We start from the raw sequence: 19,007 nt of genomic DNA on the forward strand, positions 1-19,007 counted from the left end.
CAAAATCTTGGAACTTGTCCCTCACAGGGTAGGGTCTGAATATCGTGAAAAGTACATGGTACTTGGAACCGATCACCCCTAATAGTGCGTTCATTTCCAAAACCCTCGTGGGCATTTGGCGCATTGTCGGTTATCTTTGAAGTGGTAATGTACATTACCACAAGATATATTACTACTAGATAGATAACCGGTTATCTACATTGACGTTTTTAGTACAGGAAAAACATCGAATTGACATTGCTTGATAGGTAGGTTATAAAATCCAAATTGCCCTTGAAAAATATTTTCAAAATATCAATATTAAAAAATCCAAAAATTTTAAAATATAACATACAAATATTAAAAAAAAAAGGAGCTCCGACCGCCAACCTGGACTAGGTGGCTGCTACCTCCATAGTCATCGCCTCTCAAGCTTCGATCGAAACACAAACGCCTCGATTTAAGTTTCAATCGAAGCACGATGGAGGTGACGACAAGGGAGAAGTCGGGGAGGAGATAAGGCGATGGTGGTGACGACAAAAGTGACAGTAGGGGCAGGCGGAGGACGTGACGGTGGTGGCAAGAAGTCGGCTAGGGTTTCTGGAATATGGCTAAAGGGAAGAAGTCGATGGCATTTTCGTAATTTTATTTTGTTGAGATGGTCACCTTGATGGCAATCCACATAGACACACCCCTAGTCAGTGTGGATCACCACTTTAGTGGTAATATGGATTGCCAATGCTAGATAGATTACCCCTTAGAAAGTGTCACTAAACAAGGCAATCTATAATGCTTAGGCCATTTAATTGCAAGATCACTGGCAATCCTACAAAGATAACTCATTTCCGCGCCACCATCTCCTCATCTTCGTCTCCATCTCCCCCCGCCTTTGTCTTCTCGTCTCCGCCTCCATGAGGTTGGCACCTCCACTCCCGATTCGACAAAGCTCAGTTGAACTCGAATAAGAAGGATGAGATAAATAAGAAGGACAGGGAGATCTTCAAGGAGGATGAGCTCAGTCGAGCTTGAACAAGACTGACTTTTCTATTGCCCTTCCCCCTCTCCCACTTTGTTACTTTCCTCTTTTTCTCTTTTTTCTTCTTTCTTCCTTTATATTTTGAATTGAATTAGAGGGGTAGGGGCGCCTCCACCGGCCACCATACCTCCGACCTTGGTCGTCGATGCATTGAGACACTGCTGGCGACCGCACTCAAGGGTGGGGTGGCCTGCGAAGCGCCCCCATCCCTATTGATCTATCAAAACAAGGGTAGGGGCAATCCTACAGGCCACCCAACCCCAAGCGCAGTCATCGGTGCGTGGGGAACCTCAACCCTGATTAAGATCTCTCCCTCTTTTTTAAAAATTTATTAAACTTTCTTTCTATTTAATTTAGTTTTTAAAATGATTTTTTATGTTTTTATGTTAATTATAATATTTTAATTTAATTTTTTTTTATTTTTAATTTGAATTTTTTAAACATTTTTTTATTTATTTATTTTAAATTTAATTATTAATATAGATTTAGTTTTATTTCATTTATTATTATTATTTTATTTTTTATTTTTTATTTTTTATTTTATTTATTTCACTTTTAATTTATAAACCGTCATGTAGGAGCCATGTCATAAAAATATGATAAGTCAACAATAACTTCAGCTCAAAATTAATGGCGTTAATATGAAATTGACGGAATGTACATGATCGTTATAATTTGAAACAAATTTGTATATGATTGTTACACTTTTTAAAATTTGTGTCAAAGTGTTACATTTACAATAATGTTTGTACCTCCAGTATAATTTACCCTCTTCATATAACACAGATGAAATATGTAGGCTTGCTTACAATTTGATGGTATGATGCATACTTGGAATTTCTGATTAATGAATGTTTTGAATACCTTTTTATCAATGGTCTGGTCTGAAGTTGAACCCCGAAAAATCTGAGATTTTTACGGGGAGGCATTATCGGGGATTATGTTTCTAAATTGGTGACTTGCTCTGGATTTAAAATAGGCTTACTACCTGTGTGATACTTAGGCCTTCCTCTTGTTTCCGGGAAACTCTCTTCGAAGAACTGTGAGGTTCTTATCGAGAGAATTGTGAAAAGAATCAAGAGTTGGTTTGTGCAGTACTTGTCTTACGCAGGAAGAGTGCAGTTGATCAACTATGTGCTCTTTAGTATGGCCAGCTATTGGTGTTACCATTTTATTCTCCCCAAAAAGTCATCGAACTTGTGCAACAAAAGTGTCGATCCTTCCTCTAGAAAGGTCTGGAGCAACATACAGGTGGGGGCAAGATCAACTGGGAAACCATTTGCCTCCCAAAAGCTGAGGGAGGTCTCAATATCAAGGATTTAAATATGTGGAACAAGGTACGTGTTGAAAAACTTATGGTCTCTCCTTGTGAGTTGGGGCTCTCTCTGGGTGGCTTGGGCAAATAAATACTTAACAAAAGGCAGCAGTATTTGGTCTTTACGGATGCCGGAAGATTGCTCATGAAATTGGAGGAAATTAATGCAGATCAGAGCTCTCATGTTCCCTAATATTAGATGCAGAGTTGGTTCAGGCATAGCTGTGTCCTTTTGGTACGATACCTGGCTACATGTTGGCTCGTTGATCAAATATTGTTGCAGAGGACTCCAATGCTTCCCTTCACTCAGGGAGCATGCAACAGTTAGTGCAGTTCTGGTGGAAGGGTAATGGCACTGGCCGAGAGCTTGGACCCACAGGCTACTTTGATCCGAGACTTGGCCACAACACTCGAATCTTCTAACCAAGATAGAATCTTATAGACCCCCTAGAAGTCTGAACAATTCTCTATTGCTAATGCTTGGCAGTGTCTTAGACCCAGAGGCCCAAAAGTGGAATGGAGGAATGCAATATGGTTTGATGGACATCTTTCTCGATCTTCTTTTATTAGTTGGCTCAGTGTACATAATAGATTAGCTACTAAGGACCAACTATTAAAATGGGAGATTCAGCTCGCGTCAACTAAGTGTGAATTTTGCAGTATGCAAAAGGAGACTCGTGATCATCTCTTTTTTGAATGTCCAGTCACCTAAAGAATTTGGAAAAGTCTGTTGGCTCGAATCGGTTTGCACCGAACTACAGTGAGTTGGAATACAAAATCAACTAGATTACTTCCCTTTGAGGCAGGAAGCTTGATGTTATTTACCTAAAGCTTCTTTGAACTCACTACATATACTGTATATGGCGAGAGAGGAATGTCAGGACTTACCAAAAGCAAATCTCACCTCCAGCGGCTATAGTTCGGAAGGTTTTTGCATATGTGAAAGCGAAACTGAGTGTTTACCCTCGTCTCTCACACGAAATTGTAAATGTTATCTTAGTCGGTCAAATGTTTAACACTCCTAATTTTGTACACAGCTAATTAGTATTCTTTTGGGGTGGAGTTTGGGGTTTCTTAGTCTTTCATTATGTACTGGATTAGTGGCCTTTGATGTAACTACTTCTGATTAATGAAAGTATGCCATTCATAAAAAAAAAAAAAAGTGCCTTTATTCACTCTTTTTTTTTTGGCTAAAAGTCTATATTGCTAGTATAAACGCATAACGTCACCGATTTAGCTTGATCTTCTTACGCGGACAACCACCTTTGGTGCTTGGTAGAGCGAGCCAACTTGAGACATGTGGAATTGGTTAGGGTGCTAAAACTCCTTAGGCGTCAAAAGAGAGCGCAAGCTAAGAAGAAACAAGAGAAAACGTACACCGATTAAATTATTAAAAGTGTTGCTTTGACTAGGTATGACGTTTAATCGTGAACCCAACATGATTAAACCATAATCTTATTTCCTGATATAAGCCCGATGAGTATGTAAAAGAATGCAATGTTCAAATTAGACATGATGAGTCAAATCTAGGCTCAAATCCGTGATGGTAAGTTTGTACTAAGACATTGGAGAAGAAAGACAATGACAATAAGTTACTCATATTGCATGTGCTAATACACCAAAAAGGAAAGTTGATGATGCATCATCACTATAAGAGTTCCTCAATTAGTGATTTTCAACTATGACATTGAGTATTGAGTTGACGCTCCAATTTGGAGAAAGAATCGAGCTCATTTTATTGGGCTATTGTTCGGGCTTCAGGAGACCCACGAAGGGTATGTCTTCTCAAAAATAATTGAGAAACGGAAAATTTGACCCACCCGACCGCTTTCATGGACTGTCTTCATCAAATTTTCAGGCAAAGAGGTGAACTTAAACAAGTTTTCTTTAATGTAACCCCCTGAGCGTAAAGGGCCCATGAGTCAGTGTTTTAAGGCTGTAGCTTTGAGTAACACTTGAGTGATTCTCCTGTTACCTTGCCCACAAGATAGGCTAGGTTTTAGCTTAATTAGATGTTTGATCCTTTTCTTGGTGCAGAAGAAATTTCGTTCCTTGTATACACTGTTTTGGTTTTCCTATATTGTCCTGCAAGCAAAGTGATACCAAATACAAATTCCTTGACGTACATATGATTAGTGAAGGATCCCCATATAGCATCATTTTAGAAGAATTAATTGTCGTGTTTCTGATAATCTGTATCAATATGGATTACGATTACACCGAACTGCTGCAAAAAACTCTAGTGGTCCTGTTTTGTGGAGCCCTGATGGGGAAGATCGTAAGACACATGTGGAGTTTCACGCATGTGGATAAGGAGCCTGTCATAGTGCTCGTCACCGGGGCTGCAGGCATGCTATTCCAAATTTTCAGTTTCCTTGAATCATATTCGTATTTTCTCACAATTGTCCGGAAAATGAAATTGGGCTGAGTATGATGTAAGAACACCAATTGCCAACTTTGGATTTGTTTCCAGTAATTAAAATAGTAGGCATATACAACTCAAGACGGGCTTGCTCATGTTTCTTCTTCATGAACGAATAGTACCCAGTGAGATCATGATAGCTTTGTATTTGTTATAATATAATAAGCGCCTTTCCTCCTGTTCATAGGACAAATCGGATATGCCCTTGTCCCGATGATTGCTAGGGGCCTGATGCTGGGGCCTGATCAGCCGGTAATCTTGCACATGCTCGATATTGAGCCAGCAGCAGAGGCCTTGGAGGGGGTGAAAATGGAGCTGATCGATGCTGCTTTTCCTCTCCTCAAAGGTAAGTTCATACGGCTCAATCTCTTTGAATAATTATTAAACCTTAATCTACACGGCTTAGAGCAGTTCGCTGACCATCATGATAATTTCTTTTAACATTGAGCATATAGTACGTCAAAATATCTCTTGCCGCGAGCTGAGCATATCTTATGCGTACCCATGTGTACATATATGTGAAGGCTTTTAGGCATGTTTAACATATTGGTTAACTCAACCTCCGAAATTGAATGCACGATCAGGTGTTGTTGCTACTACTGATGTCGTTGAAGCCTGTATGAATGTAAACATCGCTGTAATGGTGGGAGGATTCCCGCGCAAGGAAGGTATGGAAAGGAAGGATGTGATGTCGAAGAATGTGGCAATCTACAAGGCTCAAGCATCGGCATTGGAGCAACATGCTGCTGCAGACTGCAAGGTGACAAATTAATTTCTTTTCTTGAGTGAAGTCTCCTAAATTAGATTTAATATCTGCAGACTTGCAATTTCAAGATTATCCGTATCTGACCAACTTCCCATGAAATCATAACACGATTATATGTTTTGTTGAATTAATACCCCGTGTTTTTTTTCTAATAGTTCCTCTGGTTCATTTATCGGGTTCGGTAAATTAAATTAGACATCAAAACTTGCTTCTTCTTCATAGGTTCTAGTGGTTGCAAACCCAGCAAATACCAACGCCCTAATCTTAAAGGAATTTGCTCCATCGATCCCGGAGAAGAATATCACCTGCCTAACCCGTCTTGACCACAACCGAGCTCTCGGGCAAATCTCAGAAAGACTGAATGTGCCTGTGAGTGAAGTCAAGAACGTCATTGTTTGGGGCAACCACTCCTCAACCCAATACCCAGATGCTAATCACGCAACCATCATCACAAGCAACGGCGACAAATCTGTCAGGGAACTGGTTGCAGATGATAATTGGTAATTCAATCATTTTATTGGGGTATTGATGATACATGGCCGCAAAATTAAACTTTATGATGACATATAATCGTGGACAAATATATGTATTCGTAACTCCGCTATTATCTTCTCATTTAGGTTGAAAACAGAGTTTCAAAGCATCGTACAGCAGCGTGGTGCAGCCATAATTAAGGCTCGGAAGCTTTCGAGCGCATTATCTGCGGCGAGTGCTATATGTGATCATATGCGTGATTGGGTCCATGGCACATCCACGGTTAGCACATTTAATCTCCTAACCAAATAACAACCCTTCATATATAGTTCATTATTTGTTGATTTATTATTTCATGTCTCTTAGTTTTTATCAAGTTCTAGTCATCCAATTATTTGTTTTCACAAAAACAGGGTACATGGGTATCTATGGGGGTCTGCTCAGATGGATCGTATGGAATCGAACCCGGACTCATATACTCATTCCCAGTTTCATGTCAGAATGGAAAGTGGTCGATTGTCCAGGGTAAGTATCTTCATCGTGTTATACGTCGGAATGAATACTGATAAAAATACAACAAACTTATTATGTTTCGTGATATTGATTACATTTTTTAGCCAAAAGGAAATAAAAGAGTTACGGAATGTATTGTCGATCATGAGAAATGCGGTATGCATTTTTGTAGGGCTAAAGATCGATGAGTTCTCCAGGGCAAAGATGGATGCAACAGCCAAGGAGCTGATCGAGGAGAAGTCAACGGCTTATACATGCCTCGAATTGGAAAAGTGATGGAACAAATGTTTCGATGATTTGTAAATTATAACAATGAGGGAGAAGGGGAAAAACAATATGGAACGTGTCTATTTAAATTTAAATAGTGTGACCAATAAGGCCAAATCAGGGGGAAAGATTCAACGGAGATATGACATTAAATCTCCCTGTTCTTTTCCTTTATCAAAAAAAAAAAAAGATTTATTTCAGGAAAGGAAAAAAAGAATCATATGTGTTGTTTGTTTTATCAACAACTTGATTTTGAGTGTTATGCATCTTGCCATGCAGAAGGAACTTCTTGTATGTATACATGAAACTGTCAAATTATGATATATCCAGTAAAATTCCCCTGGTTTCGCAGCGGAAGATGATTCCATTTATTATGTACGATATCCTCAGTTGTAACCAAAAAATTTAGTCCGAGATATATATAAATCTCAATTAATATATTAATCAACAATTAATTCTAAAATAATAGTTAATAAAGTTTATAGAGTAACTAATATAACTTGAAATACCGCGCTATTTAGAAATTATTTTTTGAATTATTGTTCTAAATATCCTAATTTAGATACATTTTGTATATGCTTAAAAACTTAGTTATTGAATGATTTTCTAAGCGCCTTTGTTCAAGTATTTGAATCTCTCCACAATTATAAATACATTTATTGTTGAATATAATATTCACCTTGTTGACATGTAAAAGGGTACCATTAATGAACCAGCATTGGTTAGTTCAACGGTTGGGCACTTATTCCCCTTAAATAAGGTCTCAAGTTCGAGTTTTGTGAGTGAAGAAAATCCAAAATGGGACAGTTTTACCCATTTACGGACCTACCCAGCTCGACTGGATTAGTCATGGTCTAGTTAAGTTTTTGGATATCACGGTTCATACCGAATAAGGGTACCATTAATGAAAAAAGTAACTTATTTAAAAGTAAAGCTAAATTGAAAAATTTAAATAAATGGGTCCATAAAACTCTATTACCACTTTGAAATATTGAAATATTAAAATCCCCGCCTAATTCTTATTTTTTAATATATGTAAAACTTCTTTCAATGGACTAACAAAGCGTTGGTTGAGTGGTAAGCGACTTTAACAACCGTAAAGAGGATAACACAAATTCGAGTTCCAGGAAGCGCACTTATTAAAAAGAAAAATAATCTTTAATACTCGATCTTCTGGAATTATAAGAGCAATATTTTCCACAATTTTATCTACCAAAAAAATATTCTCGCAAGGGTATCATTAATGAAAAAAAGTAACTTATTTAAAAGTGAAACTATTGAAAATTTTAAATAAATAGGTCCTTAGAATCTATTAGATTTTGAAATATTAAATTAGTAAATCCACCACCTAATTCTTATTCTTTAATACATACAAAATTTCTTTCCAAAGAAATTAAAAATTTTGTTACATTAATTCTATAAATGACATGGCAAGTGGAGGCTTGGTCCTTTAACCTAATACTAGAAAAAAATTTCCATGCCTTGCCACATACTAATCTCATGATAAAACAACATCCAAAACTCGTTAAATTATCTTAAGTTTAAAATTATTTTAGCTTTCTTGAATATGCTACATTTAATTATTTCTAATATAAACTCCACTAATATTCCTTCATAATTCAAATTATCAAATATGGGAACTATATCATGGAAAGTACCATAATATAGTTCCCATATTGAATATGATTATGATTGAAGATAAAGAGAATGAATTAAAAATATTTTTAAAAATAAATAGAAATTTAAAGAAAATATGGAAATAAACAGCATTCAAATTAATGTAAATTATACTTGTATAGAACTATAATAACTTGTTGAGTAAAATATTAAAACGGTTCCTTTTTATATTAATGGAGTTCTGTAAAATTTTTGAACGGAAAAATATTTGTTGAGAAGGACTTATCTTAAGATGAAAAATGATATGGGGAAGCTTTAAAAAAAAATAGGGAGAGAAAGTGAATTAACAAATATTTGATGGACATGTCTCAAGCAAAGGAAAGTCTCCTTTAGCTTATAAGTATACATATGGCTATAGATAAGATTTAGGGGCAGATTGCTCTCTCCTTAAACATTGTGAAAAGGCATTCCATTACACTCCATTTCATGAACTATGTTGACCTAATAATAAAATAAAAAAAATCTTTTGATCCTCGGTCTTTAATTACTTTTTCAATTTTGTCATAATTCTTTTTTGTTCAATATTAATTGTTTTCAAAATTATACGGTTAGTTCTCGTTGCCAAGCACGCCATTGTGACCTCGTGCATCGCAGCCACCAGCGCCGCAGCCACCGACAACCCCTCCTCCCTTGGATGAGAACTTCTAATAGGAATTTTAAGCTGATCTCTTTTGATATGCATCGTGCATGTTAAGTCTTATTATTTTTGCTAGTAATGGAATGTTTACGTGTGCATCGTGCATGTAATGTCTTATTATTTTTGCTAGTAATGTAATGTGGAGTTGTGCATCGTACATGTGATCTGTTTAGATGAGCATCGAGCATGTAATGTCTTATTATTTTTGCTAGTAACGAAATATCCACCGTCTGTTTCTAATCTCCGTTAAAATCATAACACTGAGATACGAGATCACCAGGCATACGGGGAAAAAAAATTTAGAAAGGCTGCATAAATTAGAAAAACCCAATTAATTTTGTGAAAGTATGTTGAAACTAATTGCATCGAGTGTATATGATTTAATTACAATTTCTTTATTTACGTACCCTTAACAAATGAGAACGTCAATTTCTCTGGATAGTTAAGTTGATATTATTATTTTTATTTTTATTTTTTGTAATAAGAAATAATATATGCTAGTTTCCTAGGTATCGTGGATCCAGTAAGATTGGTTAAATTTATGGACACGTTATTTTAATGTTTTTTCCGATCTAGCGTATAAGTCACAATTGGTTATATTAAGCAATACATATTATAAGCTCGAAAAATATAACATTTTAAGCTTATCTGAAATATGTCAAGCAAAATCTCAATATGATATATGTATTACATGTAACTTTCCGGTAGGATGTCTTGCGTGTAACTTAAATTTAAGAAATTGTTAAAGAATAATTTTCATGTGAACAAATACATTATACAATTGCATATTATTAGTGTAAAATAAATAATTGAAATTAAATATATTAGTTATTTAATTGAAAATTTTATGAGGTAAAAATTAGAGAAATTTTTTTTTTAAGATTTACATTTTTCTAAAAGAATTAAAATAAAGTGATTTGTCAAAAAATGCTTTTCAATCTCTAAAAAGAGTACCATTCAATTAAATGGTCTTATTTAATAAAGAGACACCGTAAGCTAGAGGATCAAATTTGACAATAAATAAGACGTATTAATTGAAATATTCTTCTTCACGTACGTTGAAAGCGTAGCATAGACTCGTCATCTTCTGAATTCATTTCTCTTTCTGTCTGTGGCACCCAAACCAAAATTAGGTGTCTACAACGCACATAAACCTTAGTCTTGGAGGGCTTGCCACAGGTAGATGTTGCCGAAGCTTGTGCACTGCCTTGTCTGCAACGTTTGCTTCAAGAGAACGACCACTTTTGTGATGTCGGTTATGTGTGCTTGAACAGAGGAAAGTAGTCGATCAACTTGGGAGCATCGTTTAACCTCAAGACATCAATGGTACATATACCTCCTCATCTCCGAAGGAGGCATTGGAAGAAGTGAAGGAAGAAGCAGTGGGGGCAAAGCAGGTGCAACAGTTCAACTAGAATTCATTTTAAATCTTTATTTCGTAAAATACTTCTTATATCATCGGTATATTTGACATTGACAATTTCCTACGTGGATTTATTTCTTTTCTTGCATGATATGTGAATACATACTTATGTATGTGTAGATACATACATACCTGTATTGTTTATGTGAATATTAAATTAACCATATTAGACGAAGGATCATTATCTTGGTCCGCATCTTCAATTTATTCATAAAACTTTAATGTTTTGATTACTTTAGCGTGTGTGTGTGTGTGTGTATAATATATGTGTATGTACATTTCATATTTTGTTCAGTATATTCATGTAACGGCATATAAGGTAATTTCAATAAAAATATCTATAGATATTATTCTCTTTATTCAATATAAATCAATGCAAATCTCAAGGTTACGGGGACACGCTCTACATTGTTGTCTTCCTGAATTGCAACATCTATGCTTGCAATCCTCCCAACAAAACCAAGACCATCACCACCTAGAGCAGGACGGATCCCAACTAGAGCACTGGCATCTCCTTCCACAAGAGTCACGGCCGCTTCCAACCAAGGCAATGCAGAGCTCTGTCATGACCTACACCTCGGGAGGCCATGTCGAGGAATGTATTCATGAAGACTTTACCTCGATAGTCTAATAAACCCTGCAGGGTGGCTGGAGTGAAACGAAAACTTCACCCTCAAGACATTGTACTATAGTGAGTACATGAACACCATCTTGGATTGTCCACTGCCAAAATAGTGACCTAGGTTGGGTACCGCATCATCACTATCTCGACTGAGCTTCGAAGTTCACAGTCGGGAACTTCATTGCGAGTGGTTTTACTTGTCCATGTACAGAGAAGTAGAATAAATTACTCGATTATTAAATAATATAAATGATTTCATTATTCTATTTTATTGGCCCTTTGAAATGGCGGATGCAGCTGCAGAGAAGGAAAAAAAAAACTGAGTCAGTGTTAATTAGAGATACAAAAGATGGAGTTCCAACTGTTCAATGTCTTAAGGATTAAGAATATTGTTTCACTTGAAAATCAAAATGTTTATTGGAGGGTGGCTGTTCTTTTATCAAGGAATGGGATTCTCGTACTAGGATAGATATCTTAGGAAGGGAAACAATTGAAATATAATTCTTAAGTAAAATAGGATAATGCAAATATAGGGCAATGCAGCACCATCTTAAATTATTATTTTAAGTCGACAGCAAATAACATGAAACGAGAATCATCAAAGGTGCTTATTCAAGGAAAAATCATTATTTCTTCCACAATTTAGGGAAGAGAAAAAGATAATTTCCACAATTTAAAATCTATTGATGAAATCTCCCATTTTGATTTTATGATGCTGTGGCAACTAAATAAATAATCTAAAATAATTGTTTTAGGAAATCAAAACAATTAGAGGGAAGATTGTCTAACATAATCAAATTTGAAAAACTATATTAATTCCTATTTAGATAACGGTTATAATAATTATTATTATTATAATAGTAGTAGTAGCAGCAGTAATAATAACAATAACAATAATAATAACAATAATAATAATAATAATAATAATAATAACAGTAAAAATAACAACAATAATAATAATAATAACAACAACAACAACAATAATAATAATAATAATAATAATAATGCAGCTTCAAATATTATTAAATTTCTAGCACGTGAATACCCCTTCAAGACTGCAAAATATTGGCATGGTGCCTGTTGCTCGCGTTTTTCTTCATTTCATTCTTTCTTTTAATATAATGTACTAATATACATATAGTATCCGGAAAGGTCATGCAAATTATTTTCATAAAAATTAAATAAGGAATTTCTTATTCATTCAAATATTACGTAATATTCCACTATATATAGCCAGACAGCATCTAAATATACATAAGGGCATAATTAATAATTTCCTGTAATGTAAGATATAAAATAGTTAAAAGTATATCAAATATATCTGTTGCTATAACTAACTGGTATAATAGAATTAGTTTCTAGAATTGAATATAGACGAATTAATTGTTTGTTTTTCATAATTGTGTTAATAATTAAATTAATTTCTTTCTTTCTTTTTTTTTAATAAGATTACTTGTTATAAATATTTAAAATCCAGGACGCCAGTTTTCTGCAATTGTAGGATAATTGGAAGTCCAGAAAAAAAGCTGAGTCCAAAACATGCCCATTTTTTTTGTTTTTTCACCAAAAATTAACTACATAATACATACAATCAAGAACCAATCATCAAATTTACATTGTAAAGGCCTCAGCAGAAGTGACAGTGTCCCGCCAATTTTGAAAGTAGGTCATAATTATTTTCTGCAGTTGCTACGCTCTCTAAACGAATTTCCATATATTGCTTGACGGTTGATGCCCCAGCCCTTCGTTCAAACCCAATCTCCCAGATTGAAAGAACGATCACAACATTCGCAGATTGAACCCCCAATATGGCAAATAACTATTAGCAGAGCCCTGATAAGTGAATGGTATAAGGGAAGAAGATGACGAACTTCTAAGGTTGTTGCAGAAGGGAGGCTTGGATGATGGACGTCAGAGAAGGATGGATATGGGCTCTTCTCAGTGACCAGGCTTCGTTCCTTCCTTTGTCATATTCCTCCCCGAGTGGCCACCTTGGCCTTAGATCATACTGATTCAATTTGTACAAGAAACAACAGTTATGATACCAGAGACACACCAAAGCTAAAAGACAGCTGACAAATTAAAACATTGTTCAGTTGCATAGGTAAGAATTTTGCAGCACCAGATTAAGCATTCCTTATCTGTCAGAGCATCATCAGCCACTGTAGATCTAGATATAGGTAGCTTTGTACAATCTAATTGTAAAAACTTTTTCCCTTCATATTTACAATTATATGAAACACAACCTGATGATATTCTTAAGCATTAAATGTTCAGATAAAACAGGATAGTGAACATCTCATCCTACAATAAACTATGAGATGTTGTAGGTGAGCTCCTAGACAAAAGAACAGCCATAACTCTGTGAAAACTGTGTTTTGCTAGATGGCTCTGATTTTCAGTTTTTTATCCTTTCACAAATATTCCATTAGCATATTACACAATGAGAGGAAAAAAGCATATATTGTAAACAAATGACGATGATAAAGTTTCGCAGTTCGAGACAAACCACGACATCTTCAGGTTCATCAGCAGGTGGTGGGGGATCAAAACTACCCTTGCGGAAGTGCTCAATTCCAGTCCATGCTACCACAACTCCTACTCATGAAATCAATGCATTAGTTTTCCTTGTCCTTCATTTATTAATGCTTGTAATGTGTTACTAAACCTATGACAACCAAAAGAAAAGAAGGATTCTCGGATGAGTTGACTTCTGGAAAACCCTATAGGATGCCAGCCAGAGCTTCCTATAGGATGCCACTTTGAAGAAAACCCTGCTTAAACTATGAAACTTGGTTTGCTAATACTTTAGTAGTTAAACATGTACCATCCTATTAAGTGGCATGCTTCACAAGAGCTAATTATTGCAGAACTCAAATAAGAATTGCTCGAAAAAATGAATGGTTCTTGCAGTAGAAGCACTTTTGAGAAGTGAACTGTCTGTGTTATCAATATGAAGAAACTTCTGTGAGATGATAAACTCCAGGTAAATTACTCTGCCACTGGCAACATTAAGAATAAGCAAACTAAATAGAGGAAATGAAAAGGCCCAAATACTGAGTCTTAATCCTATACCAATATGCTCTGAAGAAGTCATAAGCGTCTCTAATACATAGAAAGCTCCTTTCCGTTTCTTCCTTTGTTTTCAGTAACATGCAAGATAACATTGCAAATTCTCAGACAATCAACTATAAGGAAGAACAAATTATAAATGCTTACCAAAAATAAGCTGGGCCATGAATGGAAATTCTAACTCGTTTGACTAGCCTACAATAAGAAGGGGAATTCATACAGTTCAATCACTGTCGAGCATTTCTTATTAAAGATAAATAATATCAGACATCCGAGTGCACGAGGAAATGATGTCTCGTGTATCTGTATTGCTGAAAAATAAAGCTCTAACTTGTGTCCAAAACCTGTCATGCCTAAGCTATTATAAGATCGCCTGTTTCCTACCTCACCTTGCTACTAAAGCATGGGCCTCCATTTGATGCACACCAACTATTGGCTTCGTGAAGCGACCGGCAATGTTCCGAGCTTTTTGAACACCAACTGCATTACATTAAAAGAATCATATCATCCTGCATTATAGTATCATGTATGATGCCAAAATAAGGGTTACTAACCTAACTCACCCAAAGAAAGCAAGCATGCACAATTCTATCCACTTTCTTTTCCAAATATTCTATTTATTGGTTAAGCCAATGCAAAACCTCAATCTTCAACCTGCTATGCTAATAGAGCATATGTCTCAGACAAGAATCAATCACTTCTAATTTGGTCGTGCATCTGAGCAATCTAAAATATAGATCTATTAAAAACCACATCACAACCCCACAAACACAATATAAAGGGACAAAACTCTAGTTAAAAGGGATTGGTAAGCTTACTGTAAGATTCCAGTAAAATGGTAACTACAGAGTAAGCCAACCCATCGGACAAAATGAGCTGGTAGAAGGCTCTACTTGCCTCCGTCCCCATAATGAGAAAGCAAACTTTGAGTATGAATTATTTCAAACATGTAAAAGCGAAAGTCTAAGAGACACATCAGATTGATATCTTGACTCTTGGTAAGAGGAAAAACATAAAGAAACTACCATGTCAAAAAAATATATGTGTGTGTGTGTGTGTAATTACCACGAAGACATAGGCTTAAACCAGGACCAATGGACAAAGCAACAGCAGATAGATCTGTCCCAGTTATTTTAGCCTTATCAAGAGCATCCTGCACAACCTGTATCTAACAAGCAGAAAGGTATGCTCTTTTCAAATAACGTAGAATCTGAATATGCTATGTAACATCATTTAAAGGCCATTAAGAAGTCATGGAGACTTCTCAGGATAAGTACAGTGTGTTGAGAAATAGAAAAAGTAGCAGGCCCTAAACAAGAGATTCGATAGGTTGACAAGCTATTTGAAAATGCAATGGATGTGACAGGGAAAGGTCTCACTTTATCAATTGTTTTTGCATGAGCTTCTTCCGCCATTTTAGGAGCGACACCTCCATATTGAGCACGCAAATCTGCCTTGACGTTGGAAACAACAAAATTTGAGCTAACTAACTGGTTGCAATATAAGTGAAAGAATAAAACCATCCATCAACTACAAGCAGATAAAACCCAAACCAATTCTAAAAGAGCTCTCAGAATTCATAACAAAATGATCCAACAGAAAGCAGACTAGAGTAGAAAACTCTCAAAATTTCTCAGTAATAAGCTTCAACTATTCTTTTTTTTCTTCTTGTTTCTTTTTTTCAGATAACAAGGGTATCTGGGTTTTGTTCCACTAAATCCCACAGCCCACATTCTCTTTCATGGCTTCACAGTGACTCACACTTGATCTTTACCAAGGGAGTGACGCAGTCTGATGGCCCCGCCAACCCATTACCCACTGGGCTGAAGCTTGGATATTTGGAAAGCAACATACACTCATTATAGCAAATGTCAACCTTAGTTAATTAATTTTGATTCTAAGTATGCCATAGCGATCTCAAGATCGTGCAGAGGATGCAAAACGACAATGGACAAGCGTACTTGCTGGTAAATAATAACCGCAGAGGAATTTTAACAAACAGATGAGCTGCATAAATAGAACATGAGAGGAACTTTTCCAAGATCACTACCTGGGAAGACGCAACATGGCTCAGAATCTCCCCGTTGCCTCTCACCTGAAACACAAACAAAGGCTAACACTTGACCCAACAAACTGAAATTGTAAGAGAACGGCAGAAGCCGAAAAGAAAACCGGAGCTCACGACAGCAGCAGCCGTGTCATCGCAGCTCGTCTCGATGCCGAGAACAACCAAATCGCCCCCATAGGAGATTGCTCCGCAGTGCGACGGAGAAAGGGCAGGTTTCGAAACGGAAATGTGGATTGAGGAGGAACCGAGAGGCGGGCATGCTCACTGGAGCTGTCGGTTCGCCTTCTGCCTCAGCGAGTTGACGGACGTGAGAGCAAAGGGAAGCCATAGTTTTGGGAAGAGATTCAGGCGGGAGATTGTGGAGGAGAAAGAGAGAATAGTGGAAGACGCCATTGAAATGATAAAGCCGCGAGCTTGAAAACTTGAGAGCTCCGCGGGTGGGAAATAAAAATTACAGAGGACTGTCGCCCCAGAAGATATGGCTATTCTAAATTCGGTCCCCGAACTTTTATATTCTACCCAGATTAGTCCCTGGAAATATTTTCACTGGACAATGATGACTCTTAGCTTAACTGGCAAGACACCATTTTGGGCTTAAAGCTTAACAAGCAAGACACCATTTATGAGCAATGATTCACAAGTTCCTTTTTCTTCTTTGCAATGTCTCATGGGACGGTTTCATTTTGTCATTTAACTTATTAGTTTGCCGTTTGATTTTTAGGTTTAACCTCTTTAACGTGGTCTAAGATTTTTTTTGGGATTTAACTTTGGTGCTTTCATTCCTAAGATTTTATTGGCAACGAGCGGGAATTATTTCTAGTATACATTGAGAGGGAGGGATGGCGATGCCTCGTTGGAGACCACCTTCGCCCTGCACATGAGAAGTGGTTTACATGCGGGTAGTTTTGTTTGGGAACGATATGCTATATATACTCATAATCTATTGCAAACCCGTTAAAATATTAAATTAGTAAAATCTCCCTACACATTTATTAGATTTACAAAATACCGTATTATAATTAAATTAGAGTTTAGGTCTCTTTTCTTCTTATTCTTCAGTTTAGCCCTTTTATTTTAATGAATTGTTCTAACTTATTAAGTGTGGTTCGAGATCGGTTCTTCTTTTATTGGACTCAGGAGTTTCAGCTTCACTTTTCTATTATTAGTGAAATTCGATGCGATGAAACTCTTTCATGAATAATGTTAATTTAGTTGGTATTTTTATTCATGAAACTCATGTGATCAAATATCCATTTTTTTGTTGATGCTATCTCAGATCTTTCTGTTTTGTAACGGTTGTTAACAGTTCATTAGCTGATAAATAACGAGTTCCTGATGGGAACCCATTAACAGGTTCATGAAGGGTTGGAGGCGCATCCTTTCTGAAGACTTAGGGTTTGGAAAGAATCCAACCATTTTAAACTATGGCCATGAACAACCTTTGAGTATTCCTAGGGTGACAAAGTATAAGAATGAATTAAGCTATTTCTCCTTGTCGGATAAAACGTTTCCCAAATGAAAGAATGAGACCAAAGGGCAAAACCAACAATGGCAATTTGAATTATGAGGTCTTTTTTTCCTACTGCTGATCCAGTGATTGTTCACTCATAAGGGAGCAAAGACAAGGCAATAATTGAGCTTCTTAAATGTTGAATCTGCATAATTTATATCACGCGAATCATGGTCAAATTTGGACAGTTCCCATATTAAATAAAGCAAGCATAGTGACTGCCCATCTGGACTATGTTTCTTATTATTTGGTGATGTTATAGGGGTCACAATGCCCTCACTTTATATTTCATAATTTATTTTAATGCAATCAGGCCTCAGTCCCCGCAATTCACCCAAAAAAAGCAAGCATAGCTAGTGTATATGATTTTTTTCTCAGTATGTACCATGATATCCGGAAACTCATCTAATCCAATTCGAGCAAGGTCGGCCCACTCAAGAGGTAAAGCTCTTCCAGTATGAATTTTTTCCATTCACAATACTCGAATCTGAAATTTTATTTAAGTGAAACAAGCGTTGAACTGTTAGAACCAATCTATGATAGTATATTATCTTTGTTGGATACATAACATGGATTTCTTATGATCTGTACCCTACTTATAGCAACTTCTCTATTATTATCGCCCTCATTGCTGCTCATCTATATAATGACACTGATGGTATTCGTGATAGTTTTGTTGGATTACCATTTAGTACTCAATGGAGGAACGGATAGGATTTGTTTTAGGAGGTCTGGGATTTGGGGGATGCGAATGCAACTATATATTTTTCGAGATATGAGGTGAATATTAGTAATTTTATTATTGAATAATGAAGTATAATTTTTTATAGAATGTCAAAATTTTAGGGAGGACATTGCCTCCGAAGCCCCTCGGTCAATTTCATCGTTCATGAGAAAGATGAATTATGATTGCTGCCAGTTCTGTTTTCGTGTAGATAATTATTACTACTGTCATTGTTCTAACTCGTCCTACGCATAGATTTGCATTTTTCTTTTGCAAATCACAATAAAGGTCCAAAGAGGGTGTAAAGTAATGATACACACTCTCACCTATTGATCTAGAAATCGCAGGTTCAATACTTAATGGGATTACAAATGTTCATTTATTGATTATTTAGAATTTATATTTCATTATATTTGATTTTAGGTCTTTAAAAAAAAACTCTCGGCTCCTCAATTGGGAATAGCATTCACTTCTTTATGTATTTTATTTAATCACGATTCAT

The 19,007-nt window shown here is 36.1% G+C and overlaps 1 protein-coding gene and 1 pseudogene across 1 annotated transcript; one reads left to right on the forward strand and one right to left on the reverse strand.

Moving 5' to 3' along the window:
- Nucleotides 1-4,442: 4,442 nt before the first annotated feature.
- LOC116205164 (malate dehydrogenase-like) lies at nucleotides 4,443-7,126 on the forward strand. The gene is made up of 7 exons (XM_031537669.1): nucleotides 4,443-4,678; nucleotides 4,940-5,098; nucleotides 5,337-5,512; nucleotides 5,741-6,018; nucleotides 6,139-6,274; nucleotides 6,406-6,517; nucleotides 6,678-7,126. The coding sequence occupies exons 1-7, from the start codon at nucleotides 4,459-4,461 to the stop codon at nucleotides 6,779-6,781; spliced, it is 1,185 nt and encodes a 394-aa protein (XP_031393529.1). The 5' UTR covers nucleotides 4,443-4,458; the 3' UTR covers nucleotides 6,782-7,126.
- Nucleotides 7,127-12,654: 5,528 nt separating this feature from the next.
- On the reverse strand, nucleotides 12,655-16,701 carry LOC116205169 (annotated as a pseudogene).
- Between the last annotated feature and the right edge of the window lie 2,306 nt (nucleotides 16,702-19,007).

Source organism: Punica granatum, chromosome 4, assembly GCF_007655135.1.
Source record: "Punica granatum isolate Tunisia-2019 chromosome 4, ASM765513v2, whole genome shotgun sequence".
Classification (NCBI taxonomy): Eukaryota; Viridiplantae; Streptophyta; class Magnoliopsida; order Myrtales; family Lythraceae; genus Punica; species Punica granatum.